General features: G+C 45.3%; 1 protein-coding gene across 3 annotated transcripts in view; it reads right to left on the bottom strand.

The window, feature by feature from the left end:
- Nucleotides 1-255: 255 nt before the first annotated feature.
- Nucleotides 256-13,710, bottom strand: part of KIF16B (kinesin family member 16B) — a 297,963-nt gene continuing 284,508 nt past the window's right edge. For 2 of the 3 annotated variants that reach the window (XM_078056901.1, XM_078056902.1), the window contains one exon: nucleotides 256-1,543. In XM_078056901.1, coding sequence (XP_077913027.1) covers nucleotides 1,385-1,543 — 159 coding nt within the window. In that variant the 3' untranslated portion in view covers nucleotides 256-1,384. The remainder of the gene's footprint in view (nucleotides 1,544-13,710) is intronic. The other variant, XM_078056903.1, reaches the window with a different exon arrangement.

The following is a 13,710-nucleotide window of genomic DNA, read 5'->3' as shown; positions in this document are numbered from 1 at the left end:
ATTGGGATAATTGCATCTTTAAACATATTTTTCAGATTGGAGAGCTTAGTTGCACAGGCATATTCTAGAAGACTAAATGCAAACATGTTTTGTTACCCCATTCATTTGTGGCTTCAAATGTTACCCCGAAGGCATCTTCTGCAACACAAATGCTAAATTATACATTACGGATCTTTCCAAACACATTAGATAAATTTTTAAACAGACCAGTAGCGATGATCATGTCACAAACTTAAAATAAACTGAGCTACAGGATAGATTCTATAATTTCATTTAATACTGATAGCAGCTCAATTTAAATTTTGAAAAAGCAAATACCTTTAATAAATTTGGTGTGAACGATTATATATTTTGATACAACTATGGTACAGGCGTGTGTACATATATAAATCTATAGGTAGAATTATATACATTTCCATATATACGACATTTATATTTTGTCTACTCCCATTTTTCTCTTTAGTAAAACAAAGCAGTTTTACTGTACATAGATGTGCAATGCTACATTAAGTCCTGAGTAATTTAAGGGATCATTAATAAACTACTGTAAATTCTAGTCTTTCAGCCAAAGATCCAGTAGATTCTGTAACAAAAAATGTGAAAAAAAAATATTTAAAAATAGGCATTCAGCTATGCGCTTGTTTGTGCTTAGCGGAGAAAGCTCAAGAATGCACAGTAGCCATTTACATTTGGGAAATTTCCTCAAATATTCAAGATTAAACAAATATCCTATTTGTATGGATTTATAGAAGTCTTAAGTGATGTCACCTACATCCAATTTGTCAAGCATGGAAGATTCCAGGCATGATTGGACCAAAATTCCCTTTTGCAGAATATGAAATTCTGTGTAAACATCGGTGGTTAGGTATTGTACAAAAGTTCTGACTCAAATGAGGGAAAAAGAAAAAAAAATACAATGAAATCGTTTAAAATGCTTCTCTTGGGATGTAGCCAGCCACATGGGAGGAATATAAAAAAATAAGATATATATTTTGGTGGAAGAGGAAACCAGATGACAGTCATTTAAGGGAGGTCTGGTGAGCCGCCCGCTCACTTGGGGAGGTCCTGGGCCGGCAGGGCTCAGAGAGCCTGAGACAACCCAGCCACGTCCATTCTGGGGCAGACTCCGCTGTGACGAGAAGGAAGCACTATGGGGAAAAGGCCACATTCAACGGCAATGGGCCAGCAATAGCTGCCCGTTGGGGTCCCCGTCAGCAAAGCGAACCATGCCAGTCCCAGGTTCAGGAACTCAGTAGGCCCTGGCGAGGCGGCCTGGGTGCCACCGGAGGAGGCAGGCTCGGACCAAGTGTGGGAGGCCGCCCTGCGCCGGGAGGGCCCCTTCGACGAGAAGGCACTGCATTGGTGGTTCCTCCATCCCCCAGCTCTACCCCGTCCCGTGGCTGCTGTAGTCAAAGACTCCCTTCTTGAAGAACGGCGAGAACTCACAGATGGTGTGTTTGGAAAGGGTCAGCCCCACCTTGTTGATGTGCAGGGGGGACGTCGCGGATTGGAGCATCACGCTGAAAAAGTCCCTGAGGTATTTCTGAGGAAGAGACAAGAGCCAAAACATGGGTTAGATGTCGTTGGGTGGAGTCAAGGAGAGAAGAATTCCAGAAAACAACTCGCCACCCACTTTGAAAGAGCTGTTGCTGTCATTAGAAACAGCACATGGGAATGTGTGTGGCCTTGGCTGTCACCAGACCCACCCAAGGGAAGGCTGCCACCACCTCCATGACGCAGGTGACTTTTCTGGGACTCAGAGCAACACGGCCTTGGGTCCACCTGCAGACAATGCCCAAAGAAATGCCAATGCGGTGCCAGGCACGGGGGTGGGGGGGGTGGGGAAGGGGTCTGCTTTACAGCAACAGTGGCACTAGTTAAGATCCTATTTTTTAACAAGTCGTTTCCCTCCAACTTGCTTGTTTTTTTCCCTCAACTTACTTATTAAATAGAAAGCTGATTAAAAAAAAGGCCAGCCATCTGTACAATGCTAAATGTGCTGCTGACTAGCATTTTTAAATGGTACCATCACTGTCTGCTTTGGATCCTTCTTATAAACTAAAGGAAAAAGAAATACTGGGGACAAGCGGGTCAGTTCCAAGTACTAATATTTACAAATCATTTTGCAAAGCCTATAATCAATCAATGAAAAGAGATTCTTACTAAGATTAACTGCTCTGAACCCCCTGCACTGCCCCCCCCCACCCCGCTGCACGTGGTGTGTCACAGCGTTCGCTGCTTTCTCTGGCACCTGCAAGCAAAGCATGTCTGGCACGAGGATCCGAGATGCTGGGGATGGAATCAGACACGGCTGCTGGCAGGATGTATTAAAGGAAAACAGGACACACAAAAATAGTTAAAATATTTCAGGTCAGGCAAATGTTATTTATAACAGAATGGGACCGAATGCAGGGGGCAGGGGTGGGGTGGGTAAGCCTAAATCTTTATTACAGTCTCAGCTTGTTTCAAAAATATAAACAATCCTATCACAAACCTTGAAATTGAACATAATAATTACAGACTTTGAGTAACAAAGAAATTTGTCTGTGAAACATGGCTGAGGCCTTGGAAGGAGGGGTTCCCAATCACGGGTGATTTGCCCCAGAGAAGACGTCCCGCAGTGTCTGGAGACGTTTTCGGTTGACTGTCCCTCTAGGGAGGGGGGTGCATCCAGGTGCATCCTACGATGCACAGGACAGCCCGCACGCCAGCATTACTGCGTTCCCGGTGTCATTGTGCCACGACGGAGAAACCCTGGCCCAGAGAAGTGGAATTCGGCCTCCTCTCTGAATTGCCAACCTGAAATTTACTTCTGAAACAAGACACTCTGCTGGAGGAAAATTCATCTGCTGTTTTCTTAAGCATAATAATGAGGATTATTAATCATTAACACGTATAGTAATTTATGGTTTCTAAAAATCTTCTCATTTCTTGCTGATGCAGCTTTGCACATTCTTCAAATGGATAATCTGAGGAGTCCTGACACACCCATACCCGTGTGAAGCCGTCCCCAAAGCACGAGAACAAAGCCTTGCACCATGCCCCCAAATTTCTGAACTCACCTAATTTTATGCTGTCATCGTACTCTGCCTAGAATTACCTGCTTTTATTACTGTCAAACCCATTTTCGGGTGAGGACCCCGTTGCAGAAGTGAGCAAGGCTACCAACCAGGAGAGGGGACTTAAAAACAAGGGTTTTTAATTCAGCTCTGTCTTTTTTGCTCAATATACCTAACTTACTGGCCTCACAGTAATCTCTCAGGAAAGGAGCTTGAAAGAGCAATCAGGGGGAGGCAAGAAGGTGCCAAAACCAACTGCTGAAAATTGAAGATCTTACACCAGGACTTATTTGCATCAGAGGCAAAGGGGAACCAGACTTCAACTTTCCTGGGGGAAGGGAAGCTGCGAAGAGCAACAGACCTGGAGGGTGGGGCTGCAACTCTCTCACAGTCTAAAGCATGCACAGAGCCAGGCGGCCGTCACCTCTGGAGCTCCGGAGCGGCCCACCGGCTGAAGGTCTCCCACAGGCTGCATTTAATGCTCACAACCAACTTGCCTTCAAGATGAGTTCCGACAGAATGACAGAACGGAAGGTATTCACATCCGGGTACCAACATCTGTCATCATTAGTTCACGAGGTGGGGGTGGGGGGCTTTAAAGGGCCACTAGAGCCCAAAGGGTACAATGAAAAGTGAAAGTTAAAAATATAAATAGAAGAAAAAGAGAAAGTACTGGAGAGCCCTTCCCTGCCAGGATACCACCATCAAGAGAACAGTAAACTAGGTGCAGGTAGTGCCTTTTTCTTTAAATGAACTCACTAGCATGTCTCCATGGAAACTCGAGACAGAGGATCTCATTCAGTGAATTGCAAACATTACAGGAGAGTTTTTACATTGCAAAACCAACCTCTGCTTGGCAGGATCAGGCAGCCTGGGCTCCCTTTCCATAGACTGCTTCCTTGGCCAAAGAAATGCTTTGATTGTATTCTCTGCATTGAGCTTCAGGTGCTCAGAGGTATCTGAGTGAGGCATGGTAGGCTTGGTGCCGTGTCCAGAGCCACATGCTGGCAGTGGGCTGGCCAAACTCCTTCTGGCAAATGACAAAACCCAAGGACTAGGTGTAGGGCTGGGGACAGAAGACAGAACTAAACTTCCAGAAGGTTCTTGAGGTCACAGGCAGCAGCTCATTCTTCTTTGGAACCCCCACCACACCTGACACACTGCTGAACTGGGAAAAGTTGCTTGGAAGGAACCCCGATGACTAATTCTGAGGAGTTCATCTTTAAAAAATTGAGGTGTACACAGAGAAAACAGCACACATGCACAGCCTGGTGAAGTTTCAAAAAGTGGACATCCCTGTGTGATCAGCACCGAGATAAAGACAAGACAATACTGCTAGTACCCAGGCAGCCCTCCTCATTCTCCCTCACAATCCTTTCCCCAAGGACAAGGCTATCATGGCTTCTCCCACCATAGATTAGTTTTGCCAGTTTTTGAAGCTCACATTAATGGAATCACACAGGACACTGTCTTTCGTGTCTGGCTGCTGGGCTTTACCACAATGTTTGTGAGACTCATACACCCTGTTGGGTATAGTTACAGTGTGTTCATTGTCACGGCTGTATAGTATTCCGTGTGCGAACATGCCCACTGGCTGCCTTTCACAGAGAGGCACGCAGCGGTGACTGGTTTGCTTCTTCCGTCTGAGCTCTTCTTCAGGGACGAAATGTGCCTCCACTCAATGGTGTCCAGTGAATCAAGTTTATAGGTCTCTCCAGTAAAGCGGTTCCCCTGTAGGATTTTAGGCTCAGGCCAAGATCAGCCAGTGAGCTAGAACTCTACTATATATCTATTTAATATAGATACATTATAATTGTATGTAAAATACATATTTAAAGACACAGATATTTACATTAGTCATTTTTGTTGCTTGTGCTCACAATGTTTTCTACAGCATCTGTGGCTGAGGGGAGAAAATGAAAGTTCTTCCTTTCAAAGCAATCCCCTTTTTATTGTCTAGCCCTTCCCGGTATGTGAAAAATAAGTCCAGGAGAGCCACGCTGCATCCCCAGGGCATTTCACTTTATAAAAAAGCATTACAAAAATTGAAGGACATTAGGAGTTCAAGTGGCTTATCAGGGTCAGAAGGGCAAAGAAGGAGAAGGATTTGTGAAATCCAATCTCCAATTTCTGTTTCTTTCACATGGCATTTTCTCCATTAAAAAAAGAAAGAAAGAAAAGAAACAAAAACCAGGCATATTTAAATCTCTGTGGCTGTCAGGGACCGCAGAAGGCCGGCAAGCCTTGCCCACCCTGGTCGTGGGTGTCTCACCCAAGTCTTGGCTTCATTAAACGCTCCGATCGGGGCCACTGCGAACGGGCAGTTGCAGCCCCTGCGGCTGTGCAACATTTCAGCCCTGCCTCGCCCAGGGTAGATGGAGGATGAAAGTCAGATTAAGCCAAATCCTTTTTCAATAAGATTGCAAACCCACAGTACAGAGTGAGAAGGGGTCTGGGCTCTGAGGGTCTGAGTATGAGTGAGGGTGGGAAAGGGCGGGGGCCACATAGAGATGGAGGGGCTGGCTGGGGGAGGACGACAGAGGAAGGGTTGTGATGGAGGGAGCACAGAAGACACAGGGGAGAGAAGGAAATAGCAAAACAACGTTGGAGACCAAGCTCCGGGAGTCATTTATCCATTTGGCATTAAAAAAAAAAAAAAGATTTAAGAATAAAAAATAGATGAGACATTTATCTATGTAATTTACTTTTTGCTATTTGGACCAGCACTAAAGTATAAGGTGTTTTCTTATCAATACTTGCAGGAAGTCAAGTTTAGATGGCTGATCTTGAAGGCGTATTTCAGTACTGAAGCAGAGAACCTTGATTCCAGAAAGTGCCTTTCTTCTACAGTCTGCAGGCGTATCTTACTGTTTTTTTAAAGTTAGTCCATGTAGGGGGCAGTGAGCAGGGGGTAGAAGTAACCAGGAGAGATGGGACTGCCTGGGTCTGTTCCAAACAAAGCATTAAACAGGCATGTGCCCCACCCCCAAACAAGACAAAATCCTGTAAGGGACCAGGAGCTTTTCAAGAAGAGGCCAAAAGACCACAGGAAGAACGAGGGACATACAGCTTGTCAGAGACACCCACACCAGGCTCCTGACCTCTTCTTTCCAAAGTGGTCCTTTTCTTCAAATCATACCTGCCAAGACCCTTCCACATATTTCCTGAGGATTGTCTCCCACATGCACGCAACACGATGACCAGCTGCCATAGAGAGCCACTTATCAGGAGCCCGAAGTGTTCCAGGCATAGTGAGAACTTTTCATGGTATATCTCATTCAATTACAACTTTATAAAGTAGGGACCATGACTATGCCCATCTTCTAGATGTAGAAACTGAGGACCAGGAGGCTTAAGTCATGCCCTGAAGGTCACAGAGCATAGAGGTGGGAGTGCCAGAATGCACATCCACATCTTCCAGCCCCAGAGGCTAGGTCTCAGTCACCAGCCTGCCGTCCAGAGTCTACCATCCCCTATTTTCCTGTTGGGCCCCCCATCTCCTGAGCACTGCCATCTCTCGCTGGGCAAGGCCATCTACACTGAGCCAGATATGCTGCCTTTCCCAGGCCTGAGGCTGCTCTCACAGAGACCAGGGGCTCTGGGTTCTCTAGAGCTAATGTTCCTTACAAACACGGGAATGGGAAAAACACTTGCTGTGATGCTTACACTCATCTATATGGAGTCCAATGTAGCTGTGCCCATGCTTCCGTCCTATCTTCCTTAGAGCCTTGGTGGGCACTGGGCCATTTTTTAACTGCCCTGCTTCCTTTTTCCTTCCCAAACAGCACTCAGATTCCCTTCTGAAAAAATATCTTTCCCTCCTTTAGGGATTGGTTATTGGGGCTGACTTAGGGCAGAGGACTGGTGAACCTTTCCCGTTCATATTCTGGGGTAGGCACCCCCACAGCCAAAGAGCTAATGAAGATACCACTTGGAGTCTGCTGGAATCGATCTCTTCCAGATTGCAGAGCCACTGCCCAAGGGCATTTTCAAGTGTAAGAAATTCAGGGAACGCTGACAGAGGGCCAGCTGCAGGAGAGCCTTTGGTCTTGCCACTCCCATTCATTGACAATGGCCACAGTCATTTTCTACTGTTTGCAAACAAGTTAACTAACAATGACCTCTGATGCACTGGTAGGCAGGTGGCAGGCACAGTCCAGGTCAGAGGAAACCTTCCATCTCCAAGCTCCTGGGGGGCTGGTCTGTAGTCAGATCAAGATCTGCCCAGGGCACCCACTCTTAGGAAAAGGTCCATCTAGGGAGGCTTTAGTGAACATTTCAGATGGGTCAGTGCATCCTCGTGGTACATCCCCAGCCAACGGTTAACCTGGAAAGTTCCTGCCCCAAACCCTGATATACACACAGGCCAATCTTCAAAATTCCAACACCATTTCAAAACAACTAAACATTATTAATCTTTTGAACCAAAACACAGGCTAATATGGTCTATTGGCTGTGTTAATGAGTTCTGAAAGGTGAAACACACTCCCTACAGCAATACAGCGCAATTCAGCAAGAATTTAGTCAATTATTTTAAAGCTTTAGCCTGGTACCTCAATCAATACACTGCATCGGGAAGAAAAAATTGAAAATATAATGTGCTGCTACACGCTATTTTCATTTTTATTTCATTCTTGATGAAGGTCATTCTGTTAACATGATTCACGTGTGACCTACAATACAATTTCAGTCTCCGCTCTAGCTGAAAGGAAAGTACTTAAATTACTGGAACAACCAAACTAAAAGCTGGCCTTAAGACAGCCTCTGCTGGGCTGTTCTTTTCAAGTCTGGAGCTTCTGGATGAAATGCTCGTCGGGTCATTGGGACTGACCATGTGCTCTACAGTCCATCCAGGCAAAAACCTGGGAGATGAGCAGGAAGCTAAATAGTGCGGCCCCTGCCATCTTGCAGCCATTTCCTTTCAGGTCTGGGGTCTAGAAAGGAGGGAAGATGGAGTGGCATCCACGTTCGGCAAACAGTGTGAACAAGGGAGCCAGGCCGGCATGTGCAGGGCTCTGTGTGGGGAAGAGCAGGACTTGAAGGGGAACGAGGAGGGCCCTGAACCTGGATTTGGGTCTGCAGGCACTCTGTACAAAGCACTTCCCAGTTCATGAGCTCATGTGACCCCTATGACATGCTGAGGAGGAGGAAGACAAGGTATGCATATCCTGTTTACAGATGAGGAAACTGAGACCCCAAGAGGCAGTGACTCAGCCCACATCAACAGACCACAGAGGATGACAAATGGCTGGCTCTTCAAATTCAGGAGAAAGTCAGATGGCCTAATATAATTCACAAGGTATAATCCCTTAAGCCGGAAATGTAAGGAGTAAATGTAAACGCAGCCCTCTTTTGAGCCCATGCTCACAGAGGCCCTCAGAATTTGCCACTGTGTGTGTGTGTATATGTGTAGAGAACACACAGGAATGAGAGTAGGGCCTCTCTCTAGGAAGCATTCAAAAGACCTTACCTTATTTTTTTGGTTCCTTTCCTTCTATTTTAATTACCAGGGGGATAAAGTAATGACTATTTTAGGTTGCTAAAAAGCTTGCTTTACTAGGGCTTATAGTCTATTATTGTAGACTCTAGAATAGTCTATATTCTAAAACATAAGACTCTATAATACAGGTTTACATTTGAGCCTGTATAATAGAGTCATACAGGCTCATGATTGTAACCGCAGCCTGCCGCGTACTTCATGGCCATGTACCGCCCAGCCTTCTGATTTCCCCAGCCATCTCATTGTTGTAGAGCCCCTTCATGTCACAAAATTTTAACATACTTCACAATCTAAGGCTAATTATTAAATGTGCTTTAAAAATGTAGTAAGGCCTTATCCACCTTTCCACTGCGACATATTAACAGGGAAGACAGCTTGCTGGAATTCCTCCTTTCCAGAAGCCATTGGTAGCCACGGCGGCAGCTTAAAGACAATTACCAGTCTACTAAGACTTATAGGTTTCATTTACCTTGCAGCACTTGGAAAATTCGTCGACTGATGGGCTCTGAAGACAGATCAAGCCAGGATGGGGACATGCTGGGATATTTCTAGATCCGAGAGAGGTCTGGTTACCACTGGCCATGGGTCATGAATCAACCCAGTAGGGTCAATATTCACTCACTCAAGGCTTCCTGGTTTCAAACTGTCATAAATTCTAGTTGACACCTCTCTCCCTGGCTATTTAGGAATCCTAAAATTTGTCTCCACTGGATCAAAAATACTGGGTTCCTTTCCTGACATGCCCCTAAATGTCCTCCACACTCTGATGAAATTAGGACAGTTTGATTCAAGCAACTCATCCATCCACCACAGTTACCACACACCTGCTCTAACAGGAGCAGTGGGCCAGGCACTGGGTGTCCAATGTTGAATAAAACAGACACAGAGCCTGGGATGCCCTGCATCATGTTTTCATTGTTCAGAATCGTTCATCTAAATCCTACTTGTCTTCTAAGGACTGGACAAGGTTTGTTCTTTGTTGGCTTTTCTCTCTTGAAACTTCATGCATGCACCCAACAAATATTTGTTGAGAGCTTTCTACATGCCAGTGCTGCTGAGGATTCAGTAATAAGATCAGTTCCTGCCCTGAGTAATGTGTAGGCATTCCAGGGAGTTGGATAGGTAAAGCACTGATTAAAATAAGGCTATATATTCTAAACAGGAATGAGATGCTATTGGAGCACATAGAAAAGCCACCCAGCCTAGTTCTGGGAACTGGTGACATTTATGCCAAGAGGTGAGGGATGAGTAAGAATCAGACTGGAGAAAATATTGGCAGAAGATACTTGAAGGAAGCCTATTCCAGGCAGTGGGGAGAGCACATGCAAAGCGTCATGGTGAGGATGCATAACTTGGAGTCTCCCCAAGAGTCCACATGACTGGAATGCATGCATATGTGGGCCCATTCAGTGTGGGGGACACACTTCTGGAATGTACTGCTCGCTAAATCGGCTCTCTACTGGTACTCACATTGGGGGTCCTGCACTGTGCTCCGGCAGTGTCTCTTCTCTCTGATCCCTGGATCCTGTCAGGCCGTCTGGGTGGAGCCTGTGCTTTGTTTTCACCAAGAGAACACACTGGAGGTAAAGCTGACAGTGAAGTCACCGGGCAGGCTCCGGAGCCCCAGCCGGGCCCAGTCCTTAGTGGCGCCATGATCAGAATGCAGCCATGTAAGTGGCCTGACCTGATACCTGACACTTGGAAAAGATGAACCACTCAGTGGAGCCCTGCCCAAATGCTAGAACCATAGCATCATAAGCAATAAAATGGTAATTGCTTTAAGGAAGTTAAGTTTTGGGGTAGTTTATTACATGGTGATAGATAACCAAAATTCGTGTGTGTGGGAAGAAGGTAAGAGATGAGGGAGTCAATGAAATTAGTCAAAGGAGAAAAGTCTCTTTGGTTTTTATTTATAATTTATGACTAGCCATAAATTACAGTCCTATTCTACTTCATGCTAACCTCTTCCAACCTCTTTAGTATTTCTAATGAATAATTCTGTCTTAGCAGGTACTTCTTTTCTATCCATCCTAGGTTTTAAAGTAAATACTTGAAATAAGTAGTCATCATTTGAAATATGGCATTTATTTCTTGATTTTATAGAGAATTCTGAGAGCTCCCAGTTAAAATTCATCAGGGTGAAAATGTTAGTCTGTGATTACAGAATCGGAACTATTCATTACAGCTATTCAGAGAATCTTCTTTATGAGCTTAATGACATAAGCATATTGTATTGAATTATTATGGTACTGCATCAATTGGACTCATAAATTTAATATACTCAGTCTGGCTCACATATTCTAATAAAATCCAGCGAGCTTTAAAAATTTTATAAGGAATGTGCATTTAAAGTCATGTGATATTCAATTTTTACAGGTTGGCATTCCTGCTTGGGGTACTGAGCGTAGCTTTAGTAATCGTGACCAACCAGCCTGGTAGACCAGCAAGCTGAGGGGGAGGACCCACAAAAAAAGGCCACATAGAAAGCCCTAAATCTGCTCAGACTATGAAGCTGGTTGAGCTCTTCTCCAAAACCCAAGTCGATACCAGGCCCTTCTTTTGGGCTCATGGAGGGAAGGAGCTGAGGCTGCATCTTGAGCTGCAAGCAACGGCATGGCAGCTATAAGGGAGCAGGCCAACCACTTCCAGAAGGTCTGACAGGCCCCACTTTCAACCTTACTCAGCTGAAGCAAAATATGGAAGGATGGACTCTGTGGGAAAAGTGTAGTTTCCAGGGTTCGCTCTGGTTTTTTGACTTTTGTTTACTGGATTTGGGTTAAGGGACTGCTAACAGCTCCACACAGAGGCAAAGCAACTCAGCTGGCTCAGCATCTGGGCGGGGAGGGTGGGAGAGCAGCCTGGAGGCTCAGCTGGCCATGTGGGCCACACGACTGCTGGAGTCCAAACCTTGCATTGCAAGCCACATCCCGGGAAACCCAGTCATGCAGCAGCCACCACGCTGGGCACAGGGACGTTACAGCACTGGGGTCCGGATTAAGTCCCTGAACTCCTCTGCACCTGTTTCTTCATCTGATTATATCCCTTTTTAGATCAGAAGATGAAATGAGCTGTGTCTGTGAGGTGTTCGGGGCAGAGCCCAATTCACAGCATGCATTTAAGTAGGTGACATTATTATCTACACAGCCTTGTCCTCACAGAGTTAATCTGCAGATATATTCATTTTCTTCCCTTTTAGATGTTTAGAGACACGTGAGCTTAAAATGTGGAAGTATTTAATGCTTTAATGTTTTCCCTTTCAAAGGAAAGTGGAAGACAGCAAGTCTGGAATGGCTTCTTTCCAAAGTCACCTCATATCAGATACTGGCAGACCCTTCATTTCAAAAACTGCTTTATTTATTTATTTAATTTTTTTTTTTTTTTAATTTTTTTTTTGACAGAGAGAGACAGCAAGAGAGGGAACACAAGCAGGGGGAGTGGGAGAGGGAGAAGCAGGCTTCCCGCCGAGCAGGGAGCCCGATGCGGGGCTCGATCCCAGGACCCTGGGACCATGACCTGAGCCGAAGGCAGACGTCTAACAACTGAGCCACCCAGGTGCCCCTCAAAAACTGCTTTAAAGTAAGGAAGAGTTAATGGGTTTTTCAAAATGGGGAATCGTAATCGTAAGTTTAAAAATCTAGGCTACACCAGGTAAATTAATGATGCCCCCAAAGCTCATTTTAAGATACATGTTGGATACTGAGATTCTGGAAAATGCCATCTGGGGGGAAAAAAGAACTATTCTTTGTTTCTCAGCTCATCATTCCTTCTTGCCCTGTATAAACCTTCAAAGAGGTTCCTGACATTCTGAGAGTCAAAGACTGCTCCAAATGACCAATTTGACTGACAGACTTTCAAATGAGAAAGAATCTTGCTGTACGGTACCCGTCTTGGCTATAATGTACTTAAACTCAAATTCAAAGAATTAGGTCCCCAAAAGCTTAAGAATCAAGGAGTAGTTGCATATTAACTACTGGTCTCTCAAGGTCTCCCTCTGAGTAGGAGCCAAGCACTTGGATGCAGTGTGATGCTTCAGGAACCCTGAATGACTGTCTTACTCCTTTTTACCGTCTATGCCTGTGGTTGAGCAGAACCATCCTCCCCTTTAATGTCTAATCTGAGGTCACTTATATATTGATGGCAAGTTTTCTCAGGCTGGCCTTGGACTGGACCATCACCGAATACCAATGAGTCCCTAAATTCCAGGGCAAGAGGGTCAGCTCTTGAGCCTAGGAGGGAAGACACACTGCCCCTTTTTTGTTCCTGGACTAGGGGCTCCTGATGATCCCTGTGGGACTATTTGCCTTGCAGATTATCCTCCTGCCCTGGGAGTTATTCCTCAGTGTCCACACATTGCCCTATGTCCCAGGAGGGAGCCATGGTCATGCCCCAGGTGTGATGAAGCCTATGGCCCTGAGTGGTGGGCCTGTGACCCCACCCCACAGAGAGGATTAGCTGGGGATTTGGATTATCCGCACCAATGATCCCCTTCACTGGGGATAATGATGGAGGCTTGACTATGTTGGGGAAAGGGGAAGGCAGGGAGAAAAGCCAGACCAAAACTTCTCCAATATAACCTAGTTCTAAAAAAGGATGGGATAGTTGTGGATTTTTAAAAATTCCTTCACCAGATATCAACCACACATTGAAGCATCTAAGTTAATAAAGATACACACTGAAAATATGTACCTCCTGCACAGCACTTTGCTCAGAAAAGACTCTCCGTCAGGTGCTCGATACAATGAATATTAGGTAACATTAATAAGTCCTAATGAACAATGAGAAGCCTGGGTTTTCTCTCCTTAGGACCTTCCCTTGCAGCAAAATTTCACAGATTTATATAGTAGCTTCTCTCTGAACAAGAGAAGTTTACTAAATCACTAGAGAGAAGTCAATCAAATCTTAATTTATGCTCCAAAGCCAAACTTGAGAAACTCTTCAAACTGTCTTGGCACCTCTTCAAATCTGAGAAGTTGCTGCAGAAGAGAAGTTGGGAATGTTGCTGGTTTGGCAGTGGATTAAGCGGGGCGTCCTTGTGTCCTCTTGTCTGGTTCTGGTAACTGCCAAATGAACCTGAACCCATGTAAGCACCAGCCTTTGAGTTGTCAACACCTTGAGCGCTCGAGATTGTTCTCAGCTGAGAGGCTCTGAAAG

The sequence above is a fragment of the Halichoerus grypus genome, chromosome 10 (assembly GCF_964656455.1).
Source record: "Halichoerus grypus chromosome 10, mHalGry1.hap1.1, whole genome shotgun sequence".
Taxonomy (NCBI): domain Eukaryota; kingdom Metazoa; phylum Chordata; class Mammalia; order Carnivora; family Phocidae; genus Halichoerus; species Halichoerus grypus.
The sequence above is the reverse complement of the archived record's forward strand: the minus strand, read 5'-3'. Positions and strand labels throughout refer to the sequence as shown.